The sequence below is a fragment of the Trematomus bernacchii genome, unplaced genomic scaffold (genome assembly GCF_902827165.1).
Source record: "Trematomus bernacchii unplaced genomic scaffold, fTreBer1.1, whole genome shotgun sequence".
NCBI classification, from domain to species: domain Eukaryota; kingdom Metazoa; phylum Chordata; class Actinopteri; order Perciformes; family Nototheniidae; genus Trematomus; species Trematomus bernacchii.
Genome location: NW_022987881.1, coordinates 201,802 through 229,791, shown reverse-complemented (window position 1 = coordinate 229,791; position 27,990 = coordinate 201,802). Strand labels below are relative to the sequence as shown.

Genomic DNA, 27,990 nt, shown 5'->3' with positions numbered 1-27,990 from the left:
TGTTGAGACATTATACAAATGTTGGGACACTTGTACACATGTATGTTTTTAACAATTCATTATTGCACAGGGTTAGGGTTAGGCTACAATTAGCAAAAAAGTGTTTATATTCAAATAAAGCGAAATATTGTACCAAGAAAAGCACATCACATTATGTACGAGGTGTGGACACAGTGTTCACTTTGTGTAAAACTACGACACACTCAATTATATCGATATCAAATGTAATGGATACACATTAATTAGTAATAGAGCTTTTATTTTGTGGACCCATACAGGAAGTGGTCGAACCTTTAAACGTAATTGACGTTTACGTGACACTGGTTTGCTGTTTGCTAACAACAATGAGAAGGAGTAGCAATTTAAACGGTGCTAACACATTTTGCTAAGCTTTTTCAAGGTACAGTTTGCTACATATATGCACTGTTATTACCGACATGAAAACGTATTTCTGATAGTTGTTTCGCAATTAGCTTTGTAGCTTTCTAGCATTAGCTGTGGGTGTGTGTGGAACAGAGAGAGTATGCTAAAGCTAATCAACTAGCTTCAGGCTAACAATTGCCTGCGTGTAATCAGACACGTAGACTGTACACTTTACGTTAAAACTGCTATAAAACATCATAATGGTAAATCGAAATGCTGTCTTTTCACATGAATGAAATGTTATTAGTAAAGTTATTTAATGTAACTTGTGAAAAGACGCAAAAGCACTTTGTGTGTTTACATAATAGATGTCCCACCTCTTTGCAATGATTCACACTTTAGTAATGTTACAGAGATTTAATAGCAAGCAATTGACGTTACACCATCATATCCTTTGTTATAATTAAATCAATCCTCCAACAATATGCAGGTGCCTTCAAAACGTAGACGTTTACTAAAACTAGTATTATTTGTTACTCCTAATACCCAGTGGTTTAGCATTGCTGGCCCACAGTGTTTCTTAAAAGTCCTGAGAGTTTGGTAAATGCCTTATTTTAGCTATATTTCTTTTTTACTTTAATATCAAGAATATATGCTTGAATTCAATCAACTAACCCCTTTAATTTTCTACCTTTTCAATAGTATTAGGTGTTTTATCTACAGGATTACATGTTTAAACCAACAATCTTTCAAGGTTTAAAATGAGACACTACCGTCTTGCACATTTTAAAATGTCAAATTGCTTTTGATTCTGGAAATATTGGTTTTACACGTATTTAATTTCAAGTACCTATCTTTGCATTATCATCTCCTTTTTCACATTCCACTCCATCCTCAACCAATATGCTGATTTCTTCAAATTGTAGAAGTCTAATCAAATTAGTAAGATCACAGTAATGGTGATATTTATGTCATTAAGTTTAGAGCTAACTTTCCCTGTAATATGTGTATGTTCTTTTTTTTAAGCTAGTCTTTTGTATTTAGATGAACATATCAAAAGATATCAAAGTGTCATACGCCAAACCTTTCTATTGAACACAACATATGTATTATCTTTAACCATGATCTCCCTTTGCTTTCTTCAGGTTGATACCTTCCCTCTGTCAGGAGGACTGGATGCAGAGACCGCTCGTTTTATTATATAAAAAGACTGTCTCTGCCGGCTTTCAGCCTCTTGGCACACTTGTCAGGTGTCAGCCACTCTGGAAAGGGTCTAGAAACCTCTCTGTCCCTTCATACTTTAAACAAATACCCCCAACTGTTCATGCATTTAACATTTCCCGGCAAAACCACAACTTTTCCTTAGTATCCCGAGTCCTGCAAAAAGATTATTTCCGTCTTTCTTTGCAACAATTTTTCTCCGAGATGGCAGACCAGAAGTTCATCGTGGAGTATGCCAAACGTGGCACTGCAGGATGTAAGAAGTGCAAGGAGAAGATTATGAAGGGGATAGTGCGCATCGGGAAGGTCGTTCCAAACCCCTTCAGCGAGTCTGCAGGAGAAATGAAGGAGTGGTATCACTCCAAGTGTATCTTTGAGAAGATGGAGAAAGCCAGAGCCACCACCAAGAAGATCGAGGACATCACAGACCTGGAGGGCTGGGAGGAGCTGCAGGACGAGGACAAGGAGGCCATCAACAAACATGTCTCAGGTACCAGGGTGTCCGCGGGGTCTTAAAAAGTATTAAAAGTTGATAAATCAATTTAGCGAAAAGTAAGGCTATTAAAAAGTATTAAAGGCCATTTTCCAAGGTATTACATTTTGTAGCTAGTTTTCAATAAGTATATAAATTGTCCAAAGAGGTTGTATTCTACAGTGTGCCTGAATGTAATCATTGCGTAGGTGTGTAGTGTGATTCTGTGTCGTTTATTTATGGCATCCCGTTGGATTTGACGTCATCTGAACAGGACATCGCGCGCTCTGCTTGATAGCGCGCGAAGGTCCGTTTACGCCGGTTGTTAAACAACATCGTTATGGGGGAATGCAAGTCTGCGTCCAAATGGTTGGAAGATAAGGAGGAAGGACAATCAATACTGTATATAGTCAATGTGAGGTAAAGTGTGTCGCCAAGGTAACCGGTTAGAACTCCAAGTGGCGATGAGGTCTTAAAATGTATGGAAAGGGTCTTAAAAAGGGTCTTAAAAGGTTTTACATTTGACTTCAGGATTCCTGCATATACATATATTTAAAAAATTAAATAACCGTTAAAAAGTCAAATAAAAGCAAAATTCCTTCTGTTGGGGAAAATACGAATTGTCTCCTTCACTATTATGGGTTTCTGATGGGCATGATACTGTGTGTGACCTTGCACTGTGTGACCTTGCACTGTGTGACCTTGCACTGTGTGACCTTGCAGCCTCCTCCTCGTAGATAGGAGAAGGCAGGGCATAATTCATGTTGTTGATACGAACGAGAGGACACATACGTTGTCTCCTCTCCTCTCTGAGGGGCAAAGAGCAACATTGCTTTTCCAGAGATGTCCCGACGCCTTCCCGACACCTGATGACGACAAACTGATTTACGACCCTGTTTGGTACCTCCTGACTTTACACTATATAAGCTGAAATAAGTTGAACCATATCCTTTGCATGTGACTTAACTCTGCTCCTTCTTGCAAGAATAAATTAGTACCTAACTATTGATCTTCAACCCGGTGTCGAGTGATATTTTCCTAACACTCAGTCACAGTTGCTTACAAGTAATGAAACATAAAAAATAGAACACAATATTCTTCTAAATAATATTCTTAAGGAATCTCATTTCATTTTCTCTTGCAGACCTGATGGCCAAAGTCAACTCGACCCCGAAGAAGAAGGTTCAGACGAAGCTGAACGCGTCGGGTCAGACGATGGCTCCTCCTTCCGACCCCACGCTCAACGCTCCACGCAAGTTCTCAGGCTTCACCGGTAACAGACAGGGTTTCTTATTCATTCACAAGAGATGAAACAGAACTACACACTGGTCAATATAGCAACACAATTAACTAATGCATTCTGAGAGCCTAACATATATTATTCTCACATGGAGGATCATACCACACTTGGTCTCAAATATCATTTTCATCCACCTTGATAAACTTGTAAAATGTAAAAATACTGTTATGACCTGGCTCAAAAGGCCACAACAAAGAGGAGACACACCATATCAACTAATGACTTGCTTTATATTTTGTTACTGTACATTTGTAATTCCACATGTATATTTTCTACTTTCTAGTTTATTTCTTTACATTTTTATTGTACAATGCCATTATGCTGCTGCAACACAAACATGTCCCTAATTGTGATTTTTATCCCCCTTCACTGTTCTTTCAGCTACGAAGGCCGGCAGCTCCAGCAGCCCGGGTCCTTCCTCCTCTTCCTCTTCTCCCTCCTCTTCCTCGCCCAGCCAAGGCAGCGCTCTGTCCTCTCAGCTGTGCGACCGCAACCACAAGGACTGTCTGCTCAGAGAGTTCAGGAAGCTCTGTGCCACGGTGGCCGAACACAACAGCTACAACACCAAGACGCAGATCATCGAGAAGTTCCTCAGGAAGGGCTCCGCCGGAGGTGAGGGGGGTAGAAAGCACATTGTTTGTATTCATTGTGTTTATGGGGTTTAGCGTCTGACATAATCCACTGGCAGCACTTCCACAACTAAAGGTTTAAAGGGGACCTATCATGCAAAATGCACTTTTTCATGTCTTTCATACATAAATGTGTCCCCGGTGTGTCAGGGAACTCACGCAGCGTCAGAAAATAAAACCCTCTCTCTTTTCCTCCGTACCCAAATCTCTAAAAACGGGGGAACAACGGAGCTGATCCAGATTTGCGTCCGATATGACGTAATATCTGAAATGTGGACCCACGGCCCTATCAGAAACGTTGCTATCAGAAACAATGCCCGACTGTTTTGGACGTAATATGGTCGGTGTTTACATTAGCATGGCTAACACTCAGAGCTAACCTGTACTGGAGAGCATGTGTGTGAAGAAGCAGGAAATAAAAAGGAACTCACCTTGTGGTATAACCGGCAAGAGAGAAAGCCTTTGAGCTCCATACTGTTTCAGAAACAATCCTTGATGTGGTTTGGAACATGATGGTGTTTTATCACAGCAGAATTGAACTGTATCTCCTTGTAATTCTGATCAGGCTAAGGACCCAGATCAGCGTTTCTCTAACAGGAAGTGAAATAGAGGGATATGAGGGATGTCTAAAATGCGTGATTTGTTTGGTATTTTGAGCAAAACACTTAATAGAAATGTTTTTTATATATTTGTATATATCTGAGACCCATAATATATGCCTAAATATAGCATGATAGGAGACCTTTAAAATCATATCTTCTTGCATCCTAGATAAGTTCCACGGAGATCTTTTCCTGACGGTGAAGCTGCTCCTGCCGGGCGTCGTGAAAAGTGTCTACAACCTGAACGACAAGCAGATCGCTAAACTCTTCAGCCGCATATTCAAATGCAACCAGGACGACATGGTGCGCGACCTGGAGCAGGTACGTGTCCTCCCACATCAACTCTAAATAAATAAAAAGGTTTCAACCAAAACCACATAGGCTGAATGATTTATTTCAACGCTAACAACCTCCTTACTAGCATTTATTTAAAGCTGTTTCATTGATGTTCTTAGTTTGAAAACACATTTCTCAGAGGATTTAACTCCAAATATATTCTCTCGACGTGTCTGAACATTATGAACTAATCGTTTTGTTTTTAGGGCGATGTGTCTGAGACGGTGCGGATGTTCTTCGAGGAGAGTAAATCGTTTCCTGCGGCGTCCAAAAGCCTCCTCACCATACAGGAAGTGGACGCCTCGCTGACCCGCCTCGCGCTGCTGACCAAGGAGGACGAGCAGCAGATTGAGCTGGAGGAAATCTCCAAAAAGTAAATCACTACATCATAATTTCATAAGAAGTAGTCTGGGTATAAAACTGTACATTCAAGGTCATTCAGTAAAAGACAGTTCAATCATCTCCTTCCCCCAATCCAAATGGTTCTTGAAGACCTTACGAAGGGTCAATGCTGCGTTCACACAGGTTTTCCAATTTCATGAGACGTCCGAAGTCTTTAAAAGCATCATAGAGCGAGAATTTTCCCGGTTGAGATCTAATCTTTCCGACTGTTGTTCCGTGATTAAGATCCGCTTCAAAATTATGTGAGTTTTTCTTTGTCCCGTGCTTCACCTTTTTCACCAAGTTTCATAAAAGTCTGCCGTGAAGTTTTTCTGTACTTCTGCTGACAGACAGACAGACAGACAGACAGACAGACAGACAGACAGGCAGACAGACAGACAGACAGACAGGCAGACAGACAGACAGGCAGACAGACAGACAGACAGACAGGCAGACAGACAGACAGACAGACAGACACAGACAGACAGACAGACAGACAGACACACATACCCCTTTCACACCAAGGCTTTTCCCCTTCTAGCTCCGTGCTAGAGCTTTTCTGGTTCAGAACCGGTTCTTCGGTTTAGCGCCGGCTCTTTTCACACCGCTCAGAGCCCGACTGGTGCTGCCGCTGCTGCGTCATGACGTCACAGTTTACGTCGCTGAGTTTCTCCCCAACGGAGCTCACCTCACAACAACAACGGGCCGAGGACTGCGTCGGGTCGATGATCGTGTTGCTTTTAATCATACGAAGCCAGATTAAATTAAATAACGACTTCTCCAACCTTATACTTTTCTCCAGAGTGCCGTGGTTCATTGTTTATTAATGTGTTTCAGCGGCATTTACCGACCGCTGCAGTGCTGGCTGCTCTTCCACGGGAGTGTATTCTCCCGTTAGCTCCGGGTTAGCTCACACGGCTCTAAAGTATTCACTGTCTGACTGTCACACAAGCAGCTGATACATATCCCCAGTTCCCCTTAAGTGAATGTGTGTCAGTCTGAATTGACGCTGTTTGGTGTCAGTCTGAATTGACGCTGTTTGGCATCACAACGCTGTTATGAAAGTTTCTCTGGTATAACATGGGTGATGTTAGCATAGCAACCGAAGCTAAACTGACTACTTGCTAAGCCGTTTAAACAGGCACTTTTTACCGGCGTATTTTTCATTATGATTCTACTTGTGATAGTCGGACATGACAACCTGTGCAGCCCATGTATTGATTCCATCCGATAGCTGCTATAATAACAAACAAAACGTCTGCCTGCTCTCCACAATGATCAATAACAGCGAACGGATGGTCAAAGTAAGGTACAAATAAACAGAATCACATGAAGCCTGGTTAGTGTTGCCTGACTTTATAAAGCGTGTTTTTTTTTTACAAGTGTGTGGTTGCGTTCTAGTCACTTTGCTCAGCACTACTGCTGGTTACAACTTTTATTTGCCGTACTCGCCTTAACTGTTATCTCAGGTTAATCTCGCCCCCCTCCGACGTAAGCGGTTCTTGCTTCTACACGGACAACTTTTTGGTGCTCGAAACGAACCGGATTCCGGAGCTTAGAGGCTGCTCCGCTGCGGTGTGAACAGGAAAACCCGGTGCTTTTCAAGCACCAGCACCGAACCGGCCCCGAAACACCGTTGGTGTGAATGGGGTATCAGACACACACACACACACACACAGACAGACAGACAGACAGACAGACAGACACACAGAGACACAGAGACACAGACACAGACACACACACACACAGACACACACACACACACACACAGACACACACACACACACAGACAGACAGACAGACAGACAGAGACACACACACACACACACACACACACACACACACACACACACACACACAGACACACAACACACACACACACACACACACACACACACACACACACACACACACACACACACACACACACACACACACACACACACACACACACACACACACACACACACACACACACACACACACAGAGCCGTAAACATGACCTTTTGCTGCAGGTAATTATGGATGTGTGTCCTGGTGCATTAAGTACTCATCAGTGCACAAAATGCATGTCCCGCTGTTTTAGAAATTGCTTTGACATTTTTGTAAAACAAGAAAAAGGGAACTATAGATTTCTGACATCTATCAAACGTTGTGTTAAGAATACTTAAAAAGGGAATGTGTCTGGATGCTATTAACAGGGGGAGGAGAGTCAGACACAGCTTCACCCGATTTACTTAACGTCTTAATACTAACTTTTTCTCCTTGCAGTCGTACCTCTCCAAGTAATGTTTTTATTTTGGCTTTTCAGTTATAGTATAAAAAAGATAGCTGTTTTCTCCGGGTTAATATCTGGTAGATAGATTTCTTTTCACAGTATTTTTGAATCTGGCAAATCTTATTTTGTTCTTGTTTTGTGTGCTCTGCTATTTCATTGTTGGTATTTGTTGTGTTTGCTGTTTTCTCCTTGTTCCTGTTTGTCAGCCTGAGGCGTGTCTAACTCACAGACGTCTGTATTTGACATGTTTCCCTCCACAGCAGCAGATGCCAGAGAGGGATTGTGTTTATTTGTCAAATATAACATTTACAGCTGTAAACAGACAGAAGCAATATGTTGTGCTGTGCTGAATAACATGTCTACCTGTGTCATCATGGATAAGGCAGGTTGAATTTCTGTTAACGGTAGGGTAGGTAAGTTTGAGAAACCGGCTCGAGATACACTTTCTGTTATATTCCATGGAATGCTCTTAACATCCTGATAGCAATGAATATCTGAAGTGCTTTGACAAAAAATCCATAAAGAAATATCATCTGTGGAAGCTGTAGTACTGTAAAAAGCACGACCAATCATCTGAGCCGGCCCGGCTAAAATAACTGGATGGCCTACCTGCCTGTCAGCCTTCCATCTGTGCACAAACTTATCTCGTGCCCTCATTGGTCATGTGCGCGTTCGTGTGTGTTGGAGGAGGGGCTCTGTAAGGAAGTGGGAGATTTTCTCCGGTTGTGTATTTTCAAATTCTAGCGATCTCGAGCCGGTTTCTCAAACTTACCTACCCCACCTTTAATTAAAGTTTTTTTTTTATATAACATATACTTATTTAGATTTATTTTGGAGCATTCCTGCTAGATTCTTCCTTTGTGAAATGCTGTAATAAACCATAATTTGCTTAATCTGCTTCTCTTTTCCTCACAGATGCACCGGTAATGACTTGAAATGCATAATTCGCCTTATAAAACACGACCTCAAGATGAATTCTGGAGCTAAACACGTGTAAGTGTCCAACAATCTTTCACTAATGCACATTCTCAAAGATATTGAAGTGACTGTTATGTTGTATATATTGATTGTTGAGCTTTTATTTAGGTCTTAATGTGTGCATATGCATAAATGTGTCTTTGATTGTGTAGGATATATATATATATATATACATATTTTTTATATATATTTGTTTTTGTATTCGGGATTGTGGGAAACAGTATTTCGATCGCTCTGTCTGTACACACAAACTGGAAGAGTGACATTAAAGTTGACTTTGATATATCTTGAACTCCTCCTTGTGTGTTGTTCAGCCTGGACGCTGTGGATCCAAACGCTTACGATGCCTTCAAGGCCTCTCGTAATCTGGGAGACGTGATCGAGCGGGTGTTGAGGAACCAGCAGGACGCGACTAACGGCTCCGGACCCCGAAAACTCCTCACTGTGGAGGCATCTCTCATGACCCCCGTGCAGCCCATGCTGGTGAGTGACACTCCTGAAATGTGAAAAATCAATAAATACACTCACTGATTCAGTAATGTAGTGTGTATCAGATTCAATGCAACACTTTAAAGGGGCACTATTGTGTTTTGGGTTTTTTCCCCCTTTCCTGTGACGTGTTGTATAGGTTTGTGTGCATGTAAATGGTCTAAAAAGGCTACACTTTCTAAGCCGTTGACCAATCAGAGCAGACTGACACCTGAACATCATCAGGAGAGGACTCTTTAAAGTAGAGACACCACATACTGATATACACCTGAACATCATCAGGAGAGGACTCTTTAAAGTAGAGACACTACATACTGATATACACCTGAACATCAGCAGAAGAGGACTCTTTAAAGTAGAGACACTACATACTGATATACACCTGAACATCAGCAGGAGAGGACTCTTTAAAGTAGAGACACTACATACTGATATACACCTGAACATCAGCAGGAGAGGACTCTTTAAAGTAGAGACACTACATACTGATATACACCTGAACATCAGCAGGAGAGGACTCTTTAAAGTAGAGACACCACATACTGATATACACCTGAACATCAGTAGGAGTGGACTCTTTAAAGTAGAGACACTAAATACTGATATACACCTGAACATCAGCAGGAGAGGACTCTTTAAAGTAGAGACACTACATACTGATATACACCTGAACATCAGCAGGAGAGGACTCTTTAAAGTAGAGACACTACATACTGATATACACCTGAACATCAGCAGAAGAGGACTCTTTAAAGTAGAGACACCACATACTGATATACACCTGAACATCAGCAGGAGAGGACTCTTTAAAGTAGAGACACTAAATACTGATATACACCTGAACATCAGCAGGAGAGGACTCTTTAAAGTAGAGACACCACATACTGATATACACCTGAACATCAGCAGGAGAGGACTCTTTAAAGTAGAGACACTAAATACTGATATACACCTGAACATCAGCAGGAGAGGACTCTTTAAAGTAGAGACACTACATACTGATATACACCTGAACATCAGCAGGAGAGGACTCTTTAAAGTAGAGACACCACATACTGATATACACCTGAACATCAGCAGGAGTGGACTCTTTAAAGTAGAGACACTAAATACTGATAAACACCTGAACATCAGCAGGAGAGGACTCTTTAAAGTAGAGACACTACATACTGATATACACCTGAACATCAGCAGGAGAGGACTCTTTAAAGTAGAGACACTACACACTGATATACACCTGAACATCAGCAGGAGAGGACTCTTTAAAGTAGAGACACTACACACTGATATACACCTGAACATCAGCAGGAGAGGACTCTTTAAAGTAGAGACACCACATACTGATATACACCTGAACATCAGCAGGAGAGGACTCTTTAAAGTAGAGACACTACACACTGATATACACCTGAACATCAGCAGGAGAGGACTCTTTAAAGTAGAGACACCACATACTGATATACACCTGAACATCAGCAGGAGAGGACTCTTTAAAGTAGAGACACTACACACTGATATACACCTGAACATCAGCAGGAGAGGACTCTTTAAAGTAGAGACACCACATACTGATATACACCTGAACATCAGCAGGAGAGGACTCTTTAAAGTAGAGACACTACATACTGATATACACCTGAACATCAGCAGGAGAGGACTCTTTAAAGTAGAGACACTACATACTGATATACACCTGAACATCAGCAGGAGAGGACTCTTTAAAGTAGAGACACTACATACTGATATACACCTGAACATCAGCAGGAGAGGACTCTTTAAAGTAGAGACACTACATACTGATATACACCTGAACATCAGCAGGAGAGGACTCTTTAAAGTAGAGACACTACATACTGATATACACCTGAACATCAGCAGGAGAGGACTCTTTAAAGTAGAGACACTACACACTGATATACACCTGAACATCAGCAGGAGAGGACTCTTTAAAGTAGAGACACCACATACTGATATACACCTGAACATCAGCAGGAGAGGACTCTTTAAAGTAGAGACACCACATACTGATATACACCTGAACATCAGCAGGAGAGGACTCTTTAAAGTAGAGACACTAAATACTGATATACACCTGAACATCAGCAGGAGAGGACTCTTTAAAGTAGAGACACCACATACTGATATACACCTGAACATCAGTAGGAGAGGACTCTTTAAAGTAGAGACACTAAATACTGATATACACCTGAACATCAGCAGGAGAGGACTCTTTAAAGTAGAGACACCACATACTGATATACACCTGAACATCAGCAGGAGAGGACTCTTTAAAGTAGAGACACTACATACTGATATACACCTGAACATCAGCAGGAGAGGACTCTTTAAAGTAGAGACACTAAATACTGATATACACCTGAACATCAGCAGGAGAGGACTCTTTAAAGTAGAGACACTACATACTGATATACACCTGAACATCAGCAGGAGAGGACTCTTTAAAGTAGAGACACCACATACTGATATACACCTGAACATCAGCAGGAGAGGACTCTTTAAAGTAGAGACACTACATACTGATATACACCTGAACATCAGCAGGAGAGGACTCTTTAAAGTAGAGACACTACATACTGATATACACCTGAACATCAGCAGGAGAGGACTCTTTAAAGTAGAGACACTACATACTGATATACACCTGAACATCAGCAGGAGAGGACTCTTTAAAGTAGAGACACTACATACTGATATACACCTGAACATCAGCAGGAGAGGACTCTTTAAAGTAGAGACACTACATACTGATATACACCTGAACATCAGCAGGAGAGGACTCTTTAAAGTAGAGACACTACATACTGATATACACCTGAACATCAGCAGGAGAGGACTCTTTAAAGTAGAGACACTACATACTGATATACACCTGAACATCAGCAGGAGAGGACTCTTTAAAGTAGAGACACTACATACTGATATACACCTGAACATCAGCAGGAGAGGACTCTCCTTGCATACTTTTAGAAGTATTTTCTGCCTTTTCAGATGTCTAGCCTCCTCTCTTTTTTTACACGTCACACTTCTTTCCAGCTGTGCCACAGTTGTGTTCCTGTTATCTTGGTACTTTTTTGTTTCTTTCCGATAGCGATAATGGCCAAAAGCACAAAAATATAAAGCAAATTGTTAAAATAACTTCAATTCTCGAGTGGATGTGAAAGTTGAGTTTCTGCGACAGCAAAGTCAAAAACAGAAGCTCACTTTTGACTTTGGAGCAACTTTTAGGAAACTTTGAATGAAAAGTAAGTGAGAATCTGTTCATTACTGACAGCTTGTTGTTGTTTTGTCTTTTGTGTTTTTTCAGGCAGAGGCATGTAAATCCATCGAGTACGCCATGAAGAAATGTCCCAATGGGATGTACTCGGAGATCAAATACGACGGAGAACGTGTGCAGGTCCACAAGAACGGAGACATCTTCAGCTACTTCAGCCGCAGCCTGAAGCCAGTGCTGCCACACAAAGTCAGTGTACACACACACACACACACACTCACACACACACACAACACACACACACACACACACACACACACACACACACACACACACACACACGACACACACACACTCACACACACACTCACACTCACACGTCACACTCACACTCACACACACACACACTCACACTACACACACGCACGCACACGCACACTCACACACACACACACTCACACGCACACGCACACTCACACTCACACTCACACCACACACAAGCACACAGCACTCACACTCACCACTCACACCTCGACCGCACCCCACACGCACTCACACTCACACTCAACCACCTCACACTCACACACACACACACTCACACTCACAATCACACTCACACTCACACACACACACACTCACACTCACACTCACACTCACACTCACACACACACACACTCACACTCACAGCATGAGAGGCTGAATCCCAATTAGTATGACAGTGCGTGTCAGAGGAGGATCTGCTCAGCGATGTCCCTGCAGGGTTAGCGACTCCAAGGTATTTTCCCAGCGTGTAATTCAGAATTCCCCCTCGAGGTTTTCCAGCATTTGCTCCCTCAGCGTGAGGCCGGGAGCCTCAAACATGCACGGATAAATAGCTCCACATGATGATCATTAGCTCGTTCAAACCACGAGAGGTAGCTGCTGAACACACAATATTTATCTCCAAACCCCAGGACACTTCAGAGAGGAAATCAAGAGGAATATAGGCTTTTTGTGTGAGTGACGATATGCAGGAATATATCCAAATGCTAAAGGACGGTCTCTCTATTTTCTCTCACTACTGCAGGCTTTTTAAAGAGGACATATTAGGCTCATTTTCAGGTTCATATTAGTATGTTGTGCCTCTTCTGTGACATAACCAGTACAGGAGAAGAAAACCCCCAAAAACCACGGATGTATAATAAGAACTGGATACAGCGTGGGAGGCGGGGCCTCGTTCTTTCCTATGAGAGTTGCTCATTGGCACATGAAGACAAAATGGCCCAACTTTTGAGAGAGCGAAACGTCACAAAAGTATTCATATAATCATATAATACGTTCTTATTGTGCATCCATGGGTAAAGGTAAAACTCATGTAGTACTGAACACGTCACATGAACGTGCCGGGCGGCGCGGTCCCGTGGGTTAGTTCATAATGCAGAGGAAAATAACTCAGAATAACGTTATTAGCACATTTTACAACTTGAGGACCGAATGTTTTTTAATAAGGGCTATACAAACGTTCATACTGGGTAGTTTATTTAGTTTAAAAAAAATTATCCAACGATTTACAGACGTCTCTTTCCCAATGTAAGTCAATGGGAAAAAGTCTTTCCGGGCCCAGCGACTGATACGAAAGTGTAGTACCGCCGTTTGGCCACAACGAATATTTCCCTCAGAGTCCGGCGCACTTCCTGGGGGCTTGCCAAAAACACACATTAGTTTTGATGAGGATATCTGGAGTTTCTGAATCACTGCTCCATATCTACTCTGGACTCTTTAGACAATGTGTTTTTACTGTATCAAGCCTATTGTAAAATGCTTTATAAGTTGTTTCAAATGCGTCACATGTCCGCTCAGTTTTCTCACCGCTGTGTGTGTGTTTTGTGTCTCAGGTGGCACATTTCAAGGAGTTCATCCCTCAGGCGTTCGTGGGAGGCGAAAACATGATCTTAGACGCTGAGGTGCTTCTGATCGACACCAACACTAGCAAGCCTCTGCCCTTTGGGAGCCTGGGAGTTCACAAGGTGAGAGCACAGCAGCCATTAATCTCCTTTTTTCATTCTTTTATTTCCCGTCTACATGATTTACACTTTCCTCTCCCTGCAGAAAACGGCCTTCCAAGATGCCAAAGTGTGCCTTTTTGTCTTTGACTGCATCTACTTCAACGGCGTGAGTCTCATGGAGAGGTAATGTGTGCTCATTCAGAAAAAGGTGCTGATTGTAATGATGCAAGCATGCACTTTTTATTGTTTTAAAGTCACTCACACTGAAGCCTTTGTTCTGTCTTACTGTTTTGCCCTTTCTTGTTTTAAAAGTTTACGTTAAGTAGTTTTACTTCAGATTTTCTACACTCTTAAAACTAGTCCTACAATGTCTGCTTGGAGTAACATTTATGAAGCATATTTAAAGAAATTAAAGAGCTTTGGTTGATTAATTGTGTAAAATATATCAACCTACATTTGAAAGTTCCTACGTAGTTAAAGTGGACCTATCATGCTATATTTGAATAATATAGTGTCGGACCATACCTATATAAGGCATATTTATACTTTTTTTTTTTCAAAATACCAAACAGATCATGCATTTTAGCCATGCCTCATTTCGCTCAATTTGACAATTTATAGCTCTGTTTTTGCAAGGGCTGATTCAGTGAGAACAGCACCATCTACAGGCCTGGCATATGTACTACAGCGTCTCCAGCGCTTTCGAACGGCAATGGCCGTGGCTGTCTCCTCCTGATTGGTGGAGTTGGCCCAATAGCCGTAGCGCCACCGTCCTGACGTCAGGACAGTGTTCAAATCTGGATCAGTTTTTATCAGATCCGTTGCAGCCCCTTTTTTAGAGATTTGGGTATGGAGGAAAATAGAGAGGGTTGTGTTTTCTGACACTTGGTGAGTTCCCTGGAACACCGGGGACACATATTCATGTAGAAAAGACGTACAAAAGTGCATTTTGCATGATAGGTCCCCTTTAAGAAACAACAATTATTTCCCCCCAAATGTTTTATCAATCATATAAACACACACACACTAAAGCACAACAGTATTTCTTCTCATGATCATGATGATTCATTCTAGATAAATAGAAGTACAATCTGCCTGACATTTATTTCAAGGCTTGACCACCACACATAGCTTTCACTTTCACATAGACATGTATATCTATGTATTCATAATTATCTTCACTCATATCTGTTTATAACTCAACTACCACGTTTCACCTATTCCTCTGTTGTCACTTCTATCTTTGCTGTTTTCTTCAGTTTCTTTATTCTCATCGTATTATTCTGCTGCTGCTAAAACACCTGATTTCCCTTAAGAGATGATTAAAGTGTTTTCTTTGATCTTCTCCTCTCTCCTGATGTCCTGCAGGCCTCTGAGTGAGCGCAGGAAGTTCCTGCGAGACAACATGGTGGAGGTTCCCAACAGGATCCTGTTCTCAGAGATGAAGCACGTCACTGTGAGGAAAACTCTGACATCACTTGGCTTACGACTGTCATAATACAAGTGCAATAGCTCATCATATCGTGTGTGTGTGTGTGTGTGTGTGTGTGTGTGTGTGTGTGTGTGTGTGTGTGTGTGTGTGTGTGTGTGTGTGTGTGTGTGTGTGTGTGTGTGTGTGTGTGTGTGTGTGTGTGTGTGTGTGTGTGTGTGTGTGTGTGTGTGTGTGTGTGTGTGTGTGTGTGTGTGTGTGTGTGTGTGTCAGAGGGCGGGAGATCTGGCAGACATGATCACTCGAGTCATCAGAGAGGGACTGGAGGGCCTCGTGCTCAAAGACCTGAAGGTGAGTAGAGAACCAACATGGAAATTACTGTCTAATCTGTTGAAGGATTCTGAAAATGTGTAAAATGTTACACTTCATGATTAATGGTGTGTGTGTGTGTGTGTGTGTGTGTGTGTGTGTGTGTGTGTGTGTGTGTGTGTGTGTGTGTGTGTGTGTGTGTGTGTGTGTGTGTGTGTGTGTGTGGTGTGTGTGTGTGTGTGTGTGTGTGTGTGTGTGTGTGTGTGTGTGTGTGTGTGTGTGTGTGTGTGTGTGTGTGTGTGTGTGTGTGTGTGTGTGTGTGTGTGTGTGTGTGTGTGTGTGTGTGTGTGTGTGTGTGTGTGTGTGTGTGTCAGGGCACGTATGAGCCGGGGAAGCGTCACTGGCTGAAGGTGAAGAAGGATTATCTGAATGAAGGAGCGATGGCCGACACCGCGGACCTGGTGGTGCTGGGAGCTTTCTACGGGAAGGGATCAAACGGTGTGTGAAGCCACAAACATCCACTGTCAATGTGTGTGTGTGTGTGCTTTAATCCTGTAAGAAAAAGTGTGACTGGGGACATCCTTCAGTTTACTGAGACACATTAGTATACAGTACACTACAAAAACCTTTACATTCTTGAAAAGAAACTGATTTCTCAATAGTTTTGCATAAAAGATTAATGAATAAAACATACATTTGATTTTTCTATGAAAGAACAGTTGCAAAAAATGTATTCTGAGTGAATATCGTGCACGTGGAGAGAGGTAGAATAACATGCAGTGTGATGACGAGCTTATAAACAACGAATCGGATGAGACCAATTGTCAGAAGTGGGAAGTAGAACTGCGGCTGTGAAAAAGTCCCAAAGAGGTGGATTTAAGAAGACTAGTTTTGGGAAGTTAAGTGAAATTATAAAGTGTGGTAGTATCAATATATCCTCAGGTAACACTTCCCCTCTTCTTCATGTCTCTTCTACATCAACATGTGTCCCCTCTTCTTCATGTCTCTTCTACATCAACATGTGTCCCCTCTTCTTCATGTCTCTTCTACATCAACATGTGTCCCCTCTTCTTCATGTCTCTTCTACATCAACATGTGTCCCCTCTTCTTCATGTCTCTTCTACATCAACATGTGTCCCCTCTTCTTCATGTCTCTTCTACATCAACATGTGTCCCCTCTTCTTCATGTCTCTAATGCCCTTCTTCAGTTCATCAACATGTGTCCCCTCTTCTTCATGTCTCTTCTACATCAACATGTGTCCCCTCTTCTTCATGTCTCTTCTACATCAACATGTGTCCCCTCTTCTTCATGTCTCTTCTACATCAACATGTGTCCCCTCTTCTTCATGTCTCTTCTACATCAACATGTGTCCCCTCTTCTTCATGTCTCTTCTACATCAACATGTGTCCCCTCTTCTTCATGTCTCTTCTACATCAACATGTGTCCCCTCTTCTTCATGTCTCTTCTACATCAACATGTGTCCCCTCTTCTTCATGTCTCTTCTTCATCAACATGTGTCCCCTCTTCTTCATGTCTCTTCTTCATCAACATGTGTCCCCTCTTCTTCATGTCTCTTCTTCATCAATATGTGTCCCCTCTTCTTCATGTCTCTTCTTCATCAACATGTGTCCCCTCTTCTTCATGTCTCTTCTACATCAACATGTGTCCCCTCTTCTTCATGTCTCTTCTACATCAACATGTGTCCCCTCTTCTTCATGTCTCTTCTACATCAACATGTGTCCCCTCTTCTTCATGTCTCTTCTACATCAACATGTGTCCCCTCTTCTTCATGTCTCTTCTTCATCAACATGTGTCCCCTCTTCTTCATGTCTCTTCTTCATCAACATGTGTCCCCTCTTCTTCATGTCTCTTCTACATCAACATGTGTCCCCTCTTCTTCATGTCTCTTCTACATCAACATGTGTCCCCTCTTCTTCATGTCTCTTCTACAATCAACATGTGTCCCCTCTTCTTCATGTCTCTTCTACATCAACATGTGTCCCCTCTTCTTCATGTCTCTTCTACATCAACATGTGTCCCCTCTTCTTCATGTCTCTTCTACATCAACATGTGTCCCCTCTTCTCCATGTCTCTTCTACATCAACATGTGTCCCCTCTTCTTCATGTCTCTTCTTCATCAACATGTGTCCCCTCTTCTTCATGTCTCTTCTTCATCAACATGTGTCCCCTCTGTGTAAAGAGACTCTGAAAGTTTCAGGAACAAAGATTCGCTCTCTTTTTGTCCTGATCCATTTCTATAAAAACCTGTCTGAAAATGAGCTGATCAGATTTTGGCCACTTTATGATGTCATAACGATGTTTTGGCTTGTGTTACCATTAGCCAATCAGCAACCAAGGTAACCCCCCCCCCCCCACCTTATCACCTGAATCTCCTCCTAGAGCACCATTGAGTTCTTTTTAACCAAATCTCTCTTAGAGGGGCGTGGGGAGGGGCTCCTTATTTTCATCTAAAGTAACAGACAGAGAATCAGCACTTTGGAAACAGGGCTGAAACAGAGGGGATTATGGGATGCTGCAATGATCTGTTTGGTGTTTCAGCCAATCAGAGACAGGCTCTGGATATATCTGAGACCTGTGATATATTGATGAAAAACAGTATAATAGGGGACCTTTAAGTGAAATTATAAAGTGTAGTAGTATCTATATATCCTCAGGTAACACTCCCCCCTAATGTCCCTCCTAATGCAATGTGTGTGTTCTCCCACCAGGGGGCATCATGTCCAGTTTCCTGCTGGGATGTTACGACCCTCACTCTAAGAAGTGGTGCACCGTCACTAAGTGCTCCGGCGGCTTCGATGACGCCATGTTGGCTCGACTCCAGAAGGAGCTGGACATGATCAAAATCAGCAAGGTCAGCACAAATCCACCTGCCGGCCACACTGAGCCAGGCAGTAACCGTCAAGTCTTCTCTGATTTCTCCCCACTTGAAAGGGACTTGAAACATCTACTGGACTTTGAACAGGATTCCACTCCAATGACACAGTTACTTTGACTTTTTCAGTCTTTTATTTCAGCAGTTTTACTTTAAACAAACTTCCATTTAGTTGCTGAATGGGTCTTTTAGGTGAAAAACCTTTGAAGACAAGAAAGATGCATTTAGGCTACTTGCAATAGTTATTAAAATAAATAAATCATGCAAACAATACACGGACACTGCTGCCTTATTTACGAATATTTTACAAATAAACTGGGCAGACTGAACTCATTTTAAACATGAGATCAATCTCTAAACCAAAGCTTTTTTTTTTAAATCTCAGCAAATTTAATGAACTGGATTTTATTAGAAATGTTTTTATCGAATCAAAATAATTATTTGTAATTCCAGATTTAGTAATTGTCCAAACATCCTGTGTGTGTGTGTGTGGTGTGTGTGTGTGTGTGTGTGTGTGTGTGTGTGTGTGTGTGTGTGTGTGTGTGTGTGTGTGTGTGTGTGTGTGTGTGTGTGTGTGTGTGTGTGTGTGTGTGTGTGTGTGTGTGTGTGTGTGTGTGTGTGTGTGTGTGTGTGTGTGTGTGTGTGTGTGTGTGTGTGTGTGTGTGTGTGTGTGTGTGTGTGTGTGTGTGTGTCTTTGTGTAGGAACCCAGCAAAATCCCCGGCTGGATAAAAGTCATCAAGAACTATTATCCAGATTTCATTATCCGGGATCCTCAGGTGAGATTACACTTTTACACACATTAGTATTTCCCACATGAAAACTACAGTAGTATATGTGCCGCCCTTTAAATGAAGCCATGAGCATCTCTTGCATATCTCTTTCTTCAGATAAATGACTCTAAATTGCTTAGAGATTATAAGTAACAGAGCGAAGAACCTTAAAATAGTCCAACGTGAAAACCCTTTAGTTTCTGAGATTGAAAATATTTGATTGAAATGATTTCTTAGTAAGAAAATAGTGATGAATTCTCCACACTTCCTTTCTTTAACAGTAATAGTCCTGTACCCCAGACAGTACAGACAGTTGGAATTGCTTTATTTTTCATTTCCTGGTTATATTACTCCTTGTATTTCTGTTTCCTCCGCTGCAGAAAGCTCCGGTCTGGGAGATCACCGGCGCAGAGTTTTCCAAATCAGAAATGCACACGGCTGACGGCATCTCCATCCGATTCCCCCGCATGACGCGCATCCGAGACGACAAGGACTGGAAGACCGCCACCAACCTAGAGCAGCTCAGGGTGGGATATCTGCCTTTCATTATATACACGTGCTGCTGCCGGGATGTGATGCATTGGTGGAAATACATATCGGTCAGAGGGCAGGAATAGTTGATAGTTGTGTGGAATTTAACGGCAAAAGTTTTTAATTATAGTAAAAGTCTATTTTATAATATATTTTGTACTATTATTTAATCAAAGTATATATTATACATACCTGATCATATACTGCTCACTCAGTAAGTTTGTGTTTTACAGTGGATTTAAACTTATTCCGTATATTTGATGTGTATCCATAGATAGATATTTAGCTTTTTACTGTTGACGTGTATATATGAACTGTTTGTGTTCATGTTGTTATATTTCTAACTCATATGCAATGCCGTGTTAACATGCTGCTAAAGAAACGAAAGTAAACATGATCAACTTTTATTAAAAGGACATAACTGAGGTAAAAAAAGGCAAACTTATCCAATTTAACAAGTTAATGGAGTCATTCCATCAATAATGTGTGTCAGACCTTTGTTTCTCTACTTCATTACGTTACATTGCATTGAGCTGAGGCTTTTATCCAAAGCGACTTACAATAAGTGCATTCGACCAAGAAGATACAAACTTTGAAGAATCAAATCAAGTTTCAAATCAAATCAAGTTTTATTTATATAGCACATTTAAAAGCGATTTTTGGTCGAGCCAAAGTGCTGTACATGGAATAAAAACACATTACTACAATCACAATAAAAGACAATAATATAGAAATATAAAAAACAGGGAATAGTCAGGAGTCGTGCTCCGCTCTGACTAGAAGGCCAGATAGTCCAGTCTCAAGGTAACAAAGGCATTAATAACCCTTTCTAGATCTTTAAAAGATAAATACGACTTGGTTTTGGCCAATAATCTTATTTAAAAAAAGAAAACAGAATCATATAAGTTCATCAGGTTTCAAGTGCTACTCAACTGGCTTTAGATAAGCGAGTCCTTTGTTAGTATATAAGTGCTGTGTTAGTAATTCTCTCACTCCAAGTGGAGTCGAAAGAGATGAGTTTTCAGTCTGCGCTGGAAGATGTGTAAGCTTTCTGCTGTCCTGATGTCAATGGGGAGCTCATTCCACCATTTTGGAGCCAGGATAGCAAACCCACGTGTTTCTGCTGATGGGAACTCGGGTCCCCCTCGCAGTGAGGGTGCAGCGAGCCGTTTGGCCGATGCAGAGCGGAGTGCACGTGCTGAAAAACATTAGTGTCATTTATATAATAGTACATCAAAAACTAAGTCCTATCTCTTCAGAACGAGTACTTTTACTTCTGATCATTTAAAGGTGGGGTAGGTAAGTTTGAGAAACCGGCTCGAGATACACTTTTTGTTATATTCCATGGAATGCTCTTAACATCCCGATAGCAATGAATATCTGAAGTGCTTTGACAAAAAATACATAACAAAAATGTCATCTGTGGAAGCTGTAGTACTGTAAAAAGCACGACCAATCATCTGAGCCGGCCCGGCTAAAATAACTGGATGGCCTACCTGCCTGTCAGCCTTCCATCTGTGCACAAACTTATCTCGTGCCCTCATTGGTCATGTGTGCGTTCGTGTGTGTTGGAGGAGGGGCTCTGTAAGGAAGTGGCAGATTTTCTCCGGCTGTGTATTTTCAAATTCTAGCGATCTCGAGCTGGTTTCTCAAACTTACCTACCCCACCTTTAAGTACATTTAGCTGATTCTGTACTTTTACTGAAGTGAGCTTTTCAATGCAGGACTTTTACCTGTAATGGAGTATTTTGACTTGAATGTGGTGGTACTTTTACTAAAGTACATGATCTGAATACTTCAAACACTGGTGAACGTGTTCCTCCTGTCTGAAGCTCGTGTTTCTTCTCTCTTCAGGAGCTGTTCCGCATCTCGAAGGAGAACTGTGACTTTAAAGTAACGGCCGGACCCTCGGCTAACGACGGGAAGGGATCCTCAGGAGACAGCGGAGGAAGCTCCCCCTCCTCATCCTCACATGGAGCCCCTCCACCCAAGAAGACCAGTGAGTGCTTCACCCACACAAACTCATAGTATGTGGAAACATATGAGAATACTCTCGGTATAGTTTGTTGAAAACGAGTTATAGTACAGTATGTCAAAAAAGATGAAGTATACAGTAGTACAAGTACAATTAGTAAAGTATGGCAAAACATTTTTGTAAAATGTCAAATTATAAAAGTTGCAAAAGGAAAAAGTCATATGAAAGTAGGTCAGAAATTAAAACCCACAAAATGTCATTTGATCTTAGAACGGCATCCTCAATTGGAATTTTTTAGTAAATTAAAGACTTATCTTTTTAACTTGGCTTATCATTTTAAGTATGTTCATGTTTTATTGTTTTTACATATTTTAATTATGTTCCTCATTTGTTATTGTGAATTTTCTGTCATACTCCGTAGAGCACTTTGGGCTGCGTCAAGCATGAAAGGTGCTATATAAATAAAGTTTATTATATTATAGTTTGCAGACATTTTTTTGTAAAACAAGTAGGGATGCTCCGATCGATCGGCCGCTGATCGATATCGGCCGATATTCATTCTCTGCCGATCGATCGGTGCTCTCTATAAATGCCGATCAGGAGAGCCGATCACATGACGTAAAATACATGACACTTTTCTCTCGCCAAAATGGCTTCACCGGTCTGGCAGTATTTTAAGGTGTCCGAAAAAGACAGTAAAATAGCGGTATGCAACGTGTGTGTGAAGCAGAAATCCTGCAGCTCCACCCGCTGTGACGGACCGGTGAGCGGAGCAGAACACACACTAAGAGTTAGACCTAACACACTTAGCTATTTTATCTACCTCTGGAACTAGCTAAACTAGTTATACATATATTTATTCTTCACTGTCGGGTCACTCATTACTGGATCAGTGAGCTGCATGAGACGATGACAGGCTGTCAGGAGAGAGGGAGAGAGAGAGAGAGAGAGAGAGAGAGAGGGAGAGTTATTATCCAAAGTTAATGTAAACTTGAATAATGTACTTCATTTGAATGTAATAATTATGTTGGTTGTTGTTTGTGGGAGCTCCAGATTCCCCTGGGAGCATTTCCCCTTCCACTAGTTTTGTTTTTAATAAGGACGAGAGCTTGAAACAAAATATGAATAAAACGCTGCCGTTTGAATCGATAGCGTTTAACAGACGGGCGCTGTTTGGGGCGTTACGTTACGAAATACTACGCAGACAGCGCTAAACTAAACTAAACTATGCGGTACTATTAAATCCACATAAACTACACATCACAGCAAAGAGGCCAGATCAATGAAACCAGGATGCATCCTTTACCATCAAACTGGATCTAAACACAGCTGCCTGTGAGCTTGATCAATACTTTCTGATGTTATATTTATGATATGCTACTTATCAGCTACATGGCCCTAACGTGTGAAGTTATACAAGCATTTGTACCAGTGCTTTTCACACGTAGACTCTTGCTGGCCAGAGGAGCTGGAGTGAGTCAACAACAACACACAGACATATCTGAGAAGTGATCAGGATGAGTAGAAAGAGGAAAAGGAAAAGACAGATGAAGAGACCAGGAGGGTCAGAGCAGGAGACGAAGAGACCAGGAGGGTCAGAGCAGGAGGAAGAGGAGGAGATGAAGAGACCAGGAGGGTCAGAGCAGGAGGAAGAGGAGGAGATGAAGACATTAGTGAAGAAGAAGACATGTATGTGAGGAATAAAGATGAAGTGTCAGAAAGAGGGACAGAGGCAGGGATCAGGAGGCAGAGGAGACTCCAGCTGGACCACATGGTATGTTCTTATTCTCCTCACATATTCCATCACAGCAGCACAATCTAGCAGCTCTTAGTATAGACACATATTGAAATGTGTTGCTGCACAGGTCACCTTTAGCTCTCTGAAGAGATGGGTGATGTTATTTGTGTACTTCATTATAACTAAGAAGCTTTACTGTACGTACAGTAAACAGAGTTCTAGGTATCATGAGTATTTTCTGCTGTTTTATACCATATGTTAGTTTGTTGTTCTGAACACCTTGTTTCTCTTGTGCATTAAGAACACTTGTGTTAGGGCATGATTTAACAATAAATAGGTTATACAGTATAAAATACCACGTACTTGTCCGCCCTCCCATGCCACCCTGGCATGACCTCTTTGCCCCATGTAAAATGTTCTAGAACCGCCACTGAGTAGTAGTACAAGTAGTATAGTATGTCCAATTGTTTTTGTAAATTATAGTATGTTGCAAAAGGAAAAAGTCACAGTAAAGTAGGTCGAAAAATCTTGTAAAAGAAATCATAGTATAGTATGACAGCATTTTTTTTAAAGAAAGTCAGTAAAGTATGTCGAAAAATATCGTGAAGTCATCAGGTAAAATGTTGTATGCACTTCATGTTTATTTCTGCAAAACCTGTACGAACAACTTTAATTTGACAAGTAAAACAGGAAGAAATGTGGTGACTGCATCAAACACACAAAACAACGACCCGTGTGATGATGTTGATTAAACCAAATCAAATGTTTTATGCACTTCATGTTTATTTCCGTACGAAACACCTACATTTGACAAGTAAAACAGAAACACTCTGCATTAAACACACACAAAACGACCTATTTAGATGTCAGATCTGCATTTTTCTGATATCTCATGAATCACATGCTCTCTCTCTCTCTCAGACCCCAGGACCCCCAAACCAAAGCCGATCAAATCTGAGCCTCGCACTCCTGGATACGACACTCCCAGTGCCAAGAAGGTATGAAACTCACAGCACTATGTTGATGTTAATTATCGCAGACATCTTGATGGACTAACGGTTCTGTTTCCCCTCAGGTGAAGGTGGAGGTGAAGGTGGAGAAGGAGGTGAAGATGGAGAAGATGGAGAAGGAGGTGAAGACTGAGAGCGTTCACAGTAACGGGAAAACACAAAACAAACCAACGGCTCAAATCCTGAAGCCTAGGAACGATAAGGTTGGTCATGTGACTTTCAACAAATAAGACAACACATTCAAATGTTTCTTTTGTATGTAAAACTATTAACATTCTGCAGTTTAAGAGGTTAAATGGCTCTTTAGTTTAAAATGTCGCAACACGGCACATGGAGTTATAAACAAATAGTTAAAAAGGTCAAACTAAGAGCTCCCGAGTGATGCTAATAATTCCTTATTTTACAGGAAGTGTTCAGTTCACTGTGGTTACTAATTACACCGTTAAACCTGTGTTTGATTTTCCAATTAACTTTGATTCACCTTGAGATGTATGACTATAAACAAGCCCAAAAGAGCGAGAAACAAGCCTTCAAAAAATCAGGAAGGCTGTGAACAAATCAAAGTTAATTGGGAAATGAAACAAACCTAAAAGCTTGTGTTTCTTGGTCTATTGGGCGTATTTATAATCATGACAGCATAACATGTCAGCGCTAAACAATTGAAACCCAAACTGTCTCATTTAACGTGCCCTGAATACTAGGCTGTATTTACAAAGCTCACAAAGAAAAGTATTTAAAGTCACTCGACTGATAAATAACAACATCATACATTCGAACACGTGACAATCCCGTAAAAAATGCATGTGAAACGTAGCTTGATTTTTCACAGATTGATATATTTCCCAGAGAGAACGATATAATAACTTCAGTGTGTTTCCCTCAGACGCTGCTGGACATCTTCAGCGGCGTGAAGCTCTTCCTGCCCTCCTCGGTGCAGGACTTCGACAAACTGAGGCGGTACTTCGTGGCGTACGACGGAGACCTGGTGGCCGACTTCGAAGTCTCCATGGCAACGCACACGCTGGGCGCCCCCGGCGACGACAGCTCGGCTCACAAAGTGACGCCCAGCTGGATCTGGGAGTGTATCCGCAAGAGGCGTGTCGTCCCTGCCTGTTGAAATATACAACACACTGTTAAGCGTTTTTTTAAGAGAAAGGGTGTGGACACTAAAGGCTTCCTTATCGTGCCCAAGGCTTTAATTACTCACACTGCTATCAGGTCGTTTTATTTATTCTTTCCAAGCAGAGAATACATTAGGTTTGGGCTTTTTAGTTTTATCATTTTGAATACTGGGGATAGATGGTTGTAGTTAGGGTTTACTGACGACAGTGTGTATGAGAGAGTGTCCTGTCGAAGTAGTTTTTGTAAGAACATGACGTTGAAGCAGCTACACATGAAATGCATTTTACAAACATCATGTAACAAACCTCGGTAAAGGCCTGGAAATGAATACGCAGCAGAAAAAATATCGTGCATTATTTTTACCGCCTGAGTGGAACATTTTGCGAGCGATTAAACCCCGGCTCAAGAACTGAGAAAAGAATGATTTGTCTGCCGAGAGGAATAAACAAAATGCTGATAAATAAAATAAAATGTCTCCTCCGTGACTTCATGCTTTGTCTTTTGTGTAAATTGTGCTCGCAGCAGTTTGTACTGTACAGGAGAAGTGGAAGGATTATAGATGATAATGGATTTGCATTTATATAGCGCCCATGTACAAGGTGCCAAACTGCTCGTCGTCTAATGTAATGCTAATTCATTGCTGACATAACAACTGTCCTCCAGAAATTACCATCATATGCAGAGTTTGCACAGGAAACCTGAATTAATGATACATCAAATTGACCTCTTTGTTATAAGAATTTAGTTGTATGTGCTTGTACAATCACCTTAAAAAGTGGTGAGGGGTATGTTTACATTGTTTTACATTACATGTCACTTATCCAATCCCCACAGGAGCAATTTGGGGAGAAGTGTCTTGCCCAGTTGAAATAGTCATACAGTTATAGTCAGGGTTGGGTTGTAACGAGAATACAAAAATCAAGTAACTGTATTCAGCTCGCGTTACATTTGAAAAACGAGTAATCTGATTATAGTTACTTTCGTAAACCTGAAGTGAATACATTTTGGAATACTTATTGGAATTATTGGTGGAAAAGTTTCCTCACAAAAGAGAGAGAGAGAGAGAGAGAGAGAGAGAGAGAGAGAGAGAGAGAGAGAGAGAGAGAGAGAGAGAGAGAGAGAGAGAGAGAGAGAGAGAGAGATATGCAGCGTGTCTGAGGCCCCGCCCCCGCACGCAAATGAGAGATATGCAGCGTATCTGAGGCCCCGCCCCCGCACGCAGATGTGAGAGAGATCTCTTTTAAAATATATTGAAAGTTAGAAACGGAGATGGTTAGATAAAATGTGCAAGATAACGTTTATGTAGCATTTCTTTATTGTTGAAATGATGACATTTGATAACGGGATGAAATCAAAGTGAATGGCCTGCTGCTGCTGAATGCATCGGGCAAGGGACTGGAACAAGTTAAAACAATATTTTACATCGTTACATATAATAAATAATAATGATAATTCATTCTATTTAGGGGGCGCCTTTCAAAGCACCCAAGGACACTTTACAACTCATAACATATTCTAAGGAAAGGTTTTAAGACAGGACAAAGAATGCAGTCCGGGGGATGTTCTTTATGTGGGCTGTGGGGTGCAGATGAGAGGGAGCTGTCCAGAATGACACCAAGATGTCGTGTTTGAGCTCTTGATAAGCCATTAAAACAGTAGAATACGTGTCTCCTGTGCACCCAAACATACCCATCTGTTATGGAAAAAGAAAGTATTCCAAAAGTATTCTAAAAGTAATCTGAATACGTAACTGTAACTATATTCAGATTACTTTCAGAGTTCTGTATTCAGTAACTAATTACATTTACAAAGTAACCCTAACCCAACCCTGGTTGTAGTGTAGTATGTTGAAAGACGCCCTGATATGAAAAGCATTTGTCGATAAGACGTTTTTCCTCCTTCTTAACCTTAAACCTCACTTTCTTACTAAATCACGAGACCCTAT

General features: G+C 41.4%; 2 protein-coding genes across 3 annotated transcripts in view; one reads left to right on the top strand and one right to left on the bottom strand.

Annotated features, from left to right (window-relative positions):
- The first annotated feature begins 314 nt into the window (after positions 1-314).
- lig3 (ligase III, DNA, ATP-dependent) lies at positions 315-26,530 on the top strand. Of its 2 annotated transcripts, none has more exons than XM_034114152.1 (21): positions 315-400; positions 1,509-2,074; positions 3,201-3,329; positions 3,738-3,968; positions 4,757-4,908; positions 5,130-5,296; positions 8,498-8,575; positions 8,875-9,043; positions 12,375-12,530; positions 14,156-14,287; positions 14,370-14,449; positions 15,635-15,722; positions 15,969-16,046; positions 16,379-16,502; positions 18,735-18,877; positions 19,601-19,675; positions 20,050-20,196; positions 22,055-22,199; positions 24,835-24,911; positions 25,001-25,126; positions 25,807-26,530. In XM_034114152.1, exons 2-21 carry the CDS (start codon positions 1,540-1,542, stop codon positions 26,038-26,040), a joined length of 3,066 nt encoding a protein of 1,021 aa, XP_033970043.1. In that variant the 5' UTR covers positions 315-400; positions 1,509-1,539; the 3' UTR covers positions 26,041-26,530. The 2 variants fall into 2 exon arrangements, with proteins under 2 accessions (XP_033970043.1, XP_033970042.1); XM_034114151.1 differs by having other exon boundaries at positions 24,989-25,126.
- Positions 25,742-27,990, bottom strand: part of rad51d (RAD51 paralog D) — a 38,128-nt gene continuing 35,879 nt past the window's right edge. Inside the window, 1 exon segment of the mRNA XM_034114153.1 lies at positions 25,742-26,033. The gene's annotated coding sequence lies outside the window, so the exon portion shown is untranslated.

Excerpts from the sequence above, each read along its gene's own strand:
- lig3 (XM_034114151.1), top strand. The coding sequence starts at position 1,540 with ATGCAGAGACCGCTCGTTTTATTATATAAAAAGACTGTCTCTGCCGGC. Across the intron at positions 14,288-14,369 it reads GGAGCCTGGGAGTTCACAAG|AAAACGGCCTTCCAAGATGC; the intron begins GTGAGAGCACAG and ends CTCTCCCTGCAG. Across the intron at positions 25,127-25,806 it reads TGAAGCCTAGGAACGATAAG|ACGCTGCTGGACATCTTCAG; the intron begins GTTGGTCATGTG and ends TGTTTCCCTCAG.